The sequence below is a fragment of the Contarinia nasturtii genome, unplaced genomic scaffold, assembly GCF_009176525.2.
Source record: "Contarinia nasturtii isolate CC-2019 unplaced genomic scaffold, AAFC_CNas_1.1 Cnas_scaffold_129, whole genome shotgun sequence".
NCBI classification, from domain to species: Eukaryota; Metazoa; Arthropoda; class Insecta; order Diptera; family Cecidomyiidae; genus Contarinia; species Contarinia nasturtii.
In genome coordinates, this window is record NW_022197486.1 from 2,965,137 (window position 1) to 2,974,015 (window position 8,879).

The following is an 8,879-nucleotide window of genomic DNA, read 5'->3' on the forward strand; positions in this document are numbered from 1 at the left end:
TGCAAATGATAAACAAGAGAGAGAAATAAAAATATGTAATTTTTCTTTTCATTATTACAAAATTATTAAAATAAAAAAAAAAAGATTTTATTATAAAAACAAAGTAAAACTGCTCGAGCAGACATGTCTCCCTTTCTCTCTTACTCTCTCTTTCTCACTATCAAAATGATTTTTTTTTTTTTTTTTCAAAAAGAAATTCGTTTAATAAATTACTTAACTAAATAACTTAATGGAACGCGCTGTTTCGTGAAATGAACAAAAAATATGTTCGTTCAGTTTTGTCGCTTTCAAAATGTTTTTCTTTTCTATTTTGTTTTAAATACAAAATAATTTTTTTAATTTTTTTTTATTTGAATTTTGATTAATTTAGTTTAGATATCTTTTGCACGCGCACATAAGAAATCTAATCGTTTTACTTTGTGTTTGTGTGTATCGCAGAATTTCAAACAATATTTCTTTTGTCTTATTCAGTTTATCAAATAGGAACAATATTGAATTTAGACTGTTTTGTTTTCGTTTCATTCAAATGCAATTTTTCTCTTTCAACCTGTGTGTGTGTGTTTGTGTTTATGTGTATAAGTCCATTTATAAAATGTCACATTACAAAAAAGAACTGAAGAATTTAAAGAAAATTTTCTTTCTCTCTCTCTCTTCTTTCGATTAGTCAACAAATGTTCCGGAACTTTTTTTACTTTGCGTTCCGAAACTCTCGGCGAGTACAATATCGTGTCTTTTATGATCTGGCGTACAATGATTTACCCAGATAGGTGTCGATGATGTTTGCAATGGCATGTACTTTGATGTTGGAATGTCATTGGTTACTTGCTGCACTTTTGCTTGAGCAACTTGCTGTACGGCCAATGAAAGAGCCGCTGATTTATCGGACGATGATACATTTGATGCTGATACAGTTGGTGACTTGCGATCTTGTGAATTTTTACTATTTGCTAATTGATTGGTGCTATTTGTTGAAGTTGCGCTACTGCCGCTGCTGCTGCTGCTGCTGCTGCTACCACCGGTGGTGGTGGTATTGGTACTGCTGTTTGATAGTTTTTTATCGTCTTTTGGAATAAGTAAATCGGGCACCGGTCGTTGAGTTGTCGGCGATGCTTTTTGTTGTGTGATCATTTGTTGTGGTTGCAGTTTTCTTACTTTGGCCACTTTATCATCAAGTTGTTGTTGTATTTTTCGCTTTTGAGATTCATCCATTATATTCAAATTGGAGCGATTGGCAACTGTTTTCGATGGTTGCGTCGTTTTCAATGAATCGATAAATTTTGCTTGAAACGATGAATCCAACTTTTGAGACAATGAATCGGTCAAACTAGACGACGGTTGTAACTGTGACGTTGAGTCGATTTGATTATTTTGCTGCGTATGTTGTTTGGCTTGATTGTTAATATTTTTATTCGATTGCCAAGAATTATCGGCCGACAATGATGTTGACGGAGATAGAGATGAAGTGGATGGTGATGCAAATGTTGTATTCGTTTCACCAGATTCGATAGGCAATTTAACAATATCAATTGAATTGACAACGCTATTATTTTTTGTACTGAACGATTGTCGCTCTGGTTCATTTCCATCATTCGTTACAGTGATTGTGAGTGATTTTGGTAATTTGGCTGACAAATTAAAAAATGGACAAGCAGCCGATTGTTGTTGTTGTTGTTGTTGTTGTTGTTGTTGTTTTGCCGATTCACTTTTTGTATGTGACGATGATCGTATTGGCTGAGTTAATGGTTTTGACATCAATTTTGTATCCAAACTTTGCCGTTTCATATCTAAAATGGGCTTTTTCTGCTTATTCATTTTATTGAAATACTGAAGCTGTTGCTGCTGCTGTTGTTGTCGAAGCAGATGATTCAATTGTATTTGCATTGGATCGATTGCCGCCGGTAATAAGTTTGTGAAATTCGCATAGGGTGGGGCAAAACTCATTGGTGGACCATAGACTTTTTCTTTGTTTGCGTCATCACTTCGAATCTCTTGAATTTCCGTTTCTTTCAGAAAATTTCGTTTCAATGGTGGTGAAAATATGAACGGGTGCTGGCTGTGAATCGGATTAAATGACGTTGACGGTCGTGGTGTGTCCGCTTGAGTTGGCCGTTGAATATTATTCTGAATAATGATTGATGTTTCTGATTCGGATGTTGATGGTTTGAGACCTATAGAATATAAAATATTAATATATATAATTTAATTTAAAAAAATGTCTCAAATGGCGCCTACCTATAGGTGACAGTGACGAAGAAGATTCTTTGGAGCTGTTTAGTATTGGGGTTTTAAATACTGATTTTGATGATGGCGTGAATTTTGAAGATGAGGCTTGATTTGATTTGTTTGTTGACAAGCTTGATGCGCTAATGTTTTGAATTGACTTTTGGTGATTTTTGTGGTGTGTTAATTGGCTGAGAAGTTTTGCGCGATCAGCATTTAAGCTATTGCTACTACTGCTGCTTGTGCCACTGCCACTACCACTGTTGCTGCTATTATTGCTGCCCGATGGTCTTGAGGTTGTTGCAGTTGAAACTGGCGATGACGGTGATACTGTTGAAATAATGGTCGATTTCACCGAATCCCATTTTGTGTCAATGATTCGTTCGTTTGGTGATGCACATTTTGCTTTAGGTACATTTTTAACGGGTTCCCTGCTTTTACGTTTCGATGTTTTTTCTGGCCGTTTGCCAAATTGCTTGTCAATACCGGCACAGCCGCTTAACGGTGACGCCAGTGATGACGATGATGACGACGACGACGAGGATGGCATCGATAATGATGGCATGCCTGACGACGGTCGCGTCGATGATGATGCACTCGCATTATTTGTTGACGATGTGGTTGTGGTCGTAGTTGTTGCTGTTGTTCTATTGTTGTCTTTGTCTTTGGATAAATTTGTGGGGAGTGTTAATAGATCGGTTTTTTGTTGAATTTTTGGCATCTTTGGCGATTGTACTAAAGGCGAATCGGTGCGTGGTTTCAGGTGAATCTTTTCAAAAAAGTCTTTCTTTTCCGAAAATTCTTCTTTCAACAAATGTTGATCAAAATCGTATTCATTTTCGGCAGATAATGGTGGTGATAAGCTCTTTGCATTTTCATCTTTGTTAAACAGCAGTCGACCTTTTGGTCGTTCAGCTGTCGATATTGGTTTGGAATTAATTGTGTTCATCGTTGGCCAACTTGATGACGGTTTATCTGAAAATGTTACCGTCTTTGATTCGTTGCGATTTGACATTGAATCACTCGATCTTGTCGCTGAACTATCCGTCATTATTGATTTCGTTCGTGACGGACTACTTGATTTAACATCTAAAAGTTTAAATAAAAATTATTATCGTTTCTATTTAACGTCCTTTTTCTTTTCTTTAATAGCAAAAAAAAAATGTATACCAGGTGTGTTCCTTGATTTAGATGTGTTTGGTTTCGGGCTTGCACCATTGCTTCTTCGGTCCGATTGTTGTTGTTTTTCAGGTGATGGACTAAGTGGTTCGGTTTTAATTCTAGGCATACTCTCCAATCGGCCAGAAGTCGTTGGACTCGATACCGATTCCTTTGACGATTTTTCCAATGATTCCTTCTTTTGACCTTCATTTCCATTAAGTGATGATGTATGAGTGCTTGAATTTAATTTTGATGATGTACTAGCTACAGATGTGCTTGTCACCGTTGTACTTGACGCAATTTTTGTCGTCGATAATGTAGAAGACGATGGAACGCTATTCATATCAAACAAGCGAAAGAAAATGAAAACATCAGTTGCATTATTTGCCAAGACCTAAAATATTTATAGTTTTTTTTACCTTGGTTCATCCGAAGTTGAATTGATTGGCTCGTCTCGTGATATTCGCATAACTGATCCATTTGTGTCTGGTTCTCTCGTTCGATCAGATCGTGCTTCGCTATCAGCATCAGACGATTGATCTAGATCAGTTGAATCGGATGCACAAACTAATTGTGAATTAGTTTGGAAACGACTTGGTGGTAAATCATAAATCACAGCGCTCTGTTCAATATTTGGAACCGTCAAATGTGCTGCCCGCACACAGTAAAGGAATCTCATTGGCGCATCCTAAATTTAAATAGAAATGCCATCATAAGTACATTTTTTTTTCTTCAAATTTATTAGATAGATGTAACGCTTACCCTTTTCCATGTAAAAATATATGCAACATCCATTAGCTTATAATGATCGGGCAACGCAAGCGATTTCACTTTATACATAATTTCAACGCAAAATTTATTCGGATTTATGCTAAATTTATGCAGTAGAAACTTTTTCAAATTCGAAATCGTAAATATTGCCGGGCATTGCAAGTATTTTGGTTTTCTTAGTTGCACTTCGAAATCATCATCACAATGATCACTTGAGTTGATTTCATGGCTGGAATTGCTATTTTCATCGTCACTATTTTGTGGCGCCGCACTACAAAAACCAAATGAAAGTTTAGATTTGAATTCGGAGTGAACCAAAAAAAGGTGGTCGTACTCATTATTATCCGAATACTCAAGCATAAGCGATATGCTTTCATTGGGGCTAAATATCAAGTGTTCGGTATCGTCACCACGTTGTTCAGGCGTTGCTTCTTGTGCTTCCCTCGTTCTAAGTTTATAAAATGCACGTCGCCTCAGTAGCTCTTTTTCATATAGTCCAGGCACCAATTTATAGACAATCGCTTGTAACGTTGCATCAGGTCTGTAACAAAACAAAAATTCGCATTAAAAATCGAACATTCAACGTAAATTGATCATCATTACAACTTACTTAATATTTGGTTTGGCTGTGTTTATCTCTATTTTACAGCGCGGACAATTTACAGCGCGATTTTTATTATCCAGATGCATCTTGATGCAACTGCGGCAAACTGCAAACGCGACAATTGAAGTATAAATAGAGAGATAAAAAAAGATTAATATGAAAACGGCCTAAATGATTAAGAAATGAAAATTATGCACCAAAAGCTCATGATCTTGTGGCTTAAGCAATAAAAAGTGAGCAGCAGCAACAGCAATAACCAAAATAAAAAAACAATGAGGTCAAAAATATGACCATCGCGCTATGCGTTCGGTTACATATATCAGTGGCAATCGTCTCTGTTTAAGCAAAGTATTAAGTATCGAGTCACATTTATGTGCGCAAACTGTAACACGGTTATGCATGCTGTCGCCTAAACGTATGCATTTATGGAAAATATAATCGGTTCGTTTTTTTTTTTCTCTTTTGAAGAGTGTGTTATTTTCATGCGAAAGGTATCATGTGCACTTTATTGATTTTCGCGGCGTTCACCGCGATTACCGCCGCTGCTGATACTTTAATTTTTCTCCCTTCTGCAGAACAGAGTGAAAAAAACCACACGTACACAGTCGCGTTTCGAGTAAGAAGAAAAAGATCGAACAACACCGAATCCACCCATTTAAATTTTCTCTGTTAAATTTAAAGAGAATTTTGATGAAATGAAAACTCTCAAAACACTTACACGAATGTAAACATTCCACAATTGTTGTCGCATCAATCAGATAGCCTCCACATAATGTACATGTGATGTGCTCATTTACAGTTTTTAGATACACTTTTGGTGGTATTCTTGGCATCGATAATAACAATTTGGATTTCATGTCTGCAATAATAATTTTAAATAAAATACAAACATTAAAAACTCGAAAAATGTGCAATTACTTTGTATGTGACATTTACCTTTAGTCGTCACCGGAGTGGTGGTGCTCGTTGTTGTGCTGGTTGCCATTCCACTTTGATTATTTTCTTATTAAAACAAACTTATCTAAAAATTTGAAATATTAATCTATGTTTTTCTTTTAGTTCAGTGTTTATATGTGTACACCGTTGACGTTGACGTTGACCACTTTTAATGATGTGGTCCAGTTTAGTAACTGGCCGAAGCCAAAATCGAATTACACATAATAGTTCATTGATGTTGACGTGTTTTTTATCATTTTCATTCGTGAAGGCATTAAGAGTCATAAATTAGTGTTTATTTTGTGTGCCACTTCGAATGTCTTCACTTGTTTAATTTCAAATGTGTCTTATTTTGTTGTATTCACTTTTTGTTTCGGGATGGTGAACAATATTGATCAGTTTTTATTTTTGTTTCAAGTTCACAATCCACGAACGATCATCTATTCACTTTAAGCTTGTTAATTTTTATTAGCATAATTTGGTCACAATTTCATTTGAACACAATATTTTAGGTCTTTTAAGTTTATTAAATTGTTTCTATCTCCGTTTCTTCACACTTTAATTTATGAACGAAAAAAAAGTATGGTTAACCCAAAAAATAAAAACAAACCGAAAAAATAAAATAAAAAAAATGCTTCTTAAAACACATCACATCACAAATAAAATTTTAACAAAACACGGCAAAAAAATATTTCGTATGTATTTATGCTCTTTTCGTTTTTCTATTTTCTTTTTTTTTTTTGTTTCTATCTTTCTCGTTTCACTCTGTACACTGACACACACACATACGTACCACTACATCGACGATGGATTCGATGTGTAGTTTTTTTTTGTCTTCTTCTGCACAGAATATTAGTTTGGTGGTAGTAGTAGTGGTGGATTACTCCTGCTGCTGTTGTTACTGCTGCCACTGCCACTGTCAATCTTTATATAAAACATAGTTGCCCTTGTGTGTAAATTCGATATGTAGACATTTATGGTTAGGTTAAATTAAGCGGCTAGATGCTTGTATGCGGCGTATTTGTATGCAATTTTGTCAGTGAATACATGTGTGTGAGCGTGTGTTCGATTCATATATTACACCCATACATTTGCATCAATCCGCGCGCTCCGTTCGCCTTGTGCTGCTGCTGCTGTTGATTTTGTTTTTCTTCATACGCACATACATACACAATCAACAACAACTGAAAATATACTGTACATATGTCTATGTGTCTGTATTTTTGGGTATATATTTGGTTTTATAAAGCGGCGCGATTCCTCGTACTGAAAGCCTCTCTACTTTAAGTATGTGACACAAATATCTCTCACTCTCTCTCACTGGAAAAATGTCTACCGATTCTACCGAAAATGTTGTTGTGTTTTAATGTTGATATTATTGCTATTATTGCTTCCGATGCTGAAGAGCTGTGCGTAAATTTTGGTTGTTGTTGCTTTTGCTTCTTTTCAATATTCTTCTGTCTTTTAATGTAATGTTTGTTGCTTATTTTGTTTTTCTTATTATTATTGTTGTTGTCGAGCCGTATATTTCTGCGGTTTCTGTTTCGCTTCGAAGCTCCTTTCAACAGTTTCACTAAGCCGCTGATTTTGTTATCTTGTCGATTTCTGGTTTTTGCTCTTTTGCTGCACTTCTGATTCGTCGTCGCCTGCAAAATGTTCAAGAGAATTGTATTAGTTTGTTGTCATTCGTTTTTTTTTATTCAACTGAAAAAAAAAACTGAAGAGAAAAAAACCATCAAGTAAGATAACTCTCAACCATAACAGCATTCGTTTCAATATACTGTGACAATTTTTTTTCTCTAAATCGAAGTGGCCTCCTCATAACGTAAGAGCATTTTTCTTTGCAATCAATATGTTGCTGCTGCTGCTGTTGTTTGTGCTTTTTAAACATAAATCAACCAATTTTTTAATAGCATTTCGTTCTTTGTGCTTGCGCTCATTGATGTCTTTGTTAAATATATGGTTGCCATCATTCAAGAACACTCATTTGAATGAGAGAAAGACAGATACAGCGTTTAAGAGCACTGAGGTCGCTTACTCTTACCAAGTTACGTCGATCTTAAAGTTCTCAAGTATGGCATGAATAATGAAAAATAATAATGAAAATAAAAGAAAGATCGGTAATGGTGAAATGATTGAGGCGTTTTCCGACTTTAAACCCGTTCTTTTCCGTTCATTCGCACATTCATTCCAAACTGTGTATTGTGTGAAAATGAATGAAGAAAAAAAAACGACACACACACACAGGTTTGATTGAAAGTGAGAAAAAGAGAAGTAAAAAAGGCGAATTGTAGTGCCAAAGGAACTAAACAACAGAAAATAAAGCGAACAATAATAATAACATCGCCGACGATGTAGATGAGATTTCGACGATATAAATGCGTAGACGTCCAACGATGACGAATTGGAAGAAAGGATAGACCAAACTAACAACAACCATAACAATAGTAAAACCAACTACCACCACGTAATGGGCCATGTGTATGTGCGCGGCTACAACACACATAATACCATTTTTCATTTTTCGGATAGCATTTCCATAGTTCCTTTTCATATTGCGATCATCGGTGGTCGATTTCCTATCCACTCTTGCACATATGCTCATCTGTCTATCTGACTCAGTTATTCATGCGAGAAGAAGGAATGCTTTTTTTCCTTTTGCTATACACATATCGCAAATGCCCACCATGAACAAATTCAATAGAACCAACAACAAGCACATAGTGTAAAAGAAGGAGACAAGAAGAGGAAAAAAAGCATATTTTATTAAAACGAATGCTCTATTTCGAAACGACGCAATGACTGAAGAGTAAGCACAGAGAATCAAACGGAATTTAAGCGAGAAGGAAAATAACGCGAAGAATCATGTGTGTGAGCATAAGTCAAAGAAAAAAAAACCTTTCATTCTTATTCAATTCATTTTTTTTTACATTGAATTAGTACAAATATCTCTACCATTCAATACGGCACTGCCACACAATTGCAAAGCGCTCGAATATTTTGCACAAACGAACGATACCGATTTATGTGTGATTATGCATATGGAGAGTGTTTGAATATATTAACAAAAAAAAGAACCTTAAAGAATCGGAGAATATAACGCAATCATCCTATTTACAGAGAGAGGAGAGTTTATACATACACACACACACACACACACACACACACACACACACACACACACACA

The 8,879-nt window shown here is 35.6% G+C and overlaps 1 protein-coding gene across 4 annotated transcripts in view; it reads right to left on the reverse strand.

Annotated features, from left to right (window-relative positions):
* Positions 1-125: 125 nt before the first annotated feature.
* LOC116342348 (polycomb group protein Psc-like) overlaps positions 126-8,879 on the reverse strand; it is a 15,090-nt gene continuing 6,336 nt past the window's right edge. For 3 of the 4 annotated variants that reach the window (XM_031769914.1, XM_031769931.1, XM_031769923.1), the window contains exons 2-10: positions 5,693-7,338; positions 5,475-5,615; positions 4,763-4,862; positions 4,487-4,693; positions 4,144-4,423; positions 3,801-4,069; positions 3,391-3,716; positions 2,233-3,309; positions 126-2,168 (exon numbers count right to left, since the gene is read on the reverse strand). In XM_031769914.1, the coding sequence (XP_031625774.1) occupies positions 661-2,168; positions 2,233-3,309; positions 3,391-3,716; positions 3,801-4,069; positions 4,144-4,423; positions 4,487-4,693; positions 4,763-4,862; positions 5,475-5,615; positions 5,693-5,741 (3,957 nt within the window). In that variant the 5' untranslated portion in view covers positions 5,742-7,338 and the 3' untranslated portion in view covers positions 126-660. The remainder of the gene's footprint in view (positions 2,169-2,232; positions 3,310-3,390; positions 3,717-3,800; positions 4,070-4,143; positions 4,424-4,486; positions 4,694-4,762; positions 4,863-5,474; positions 5,616-5,692; positions 7,339-8,879) is intronic. The other variant, XM_031769939.1, reaches the window with a different exon arrangement.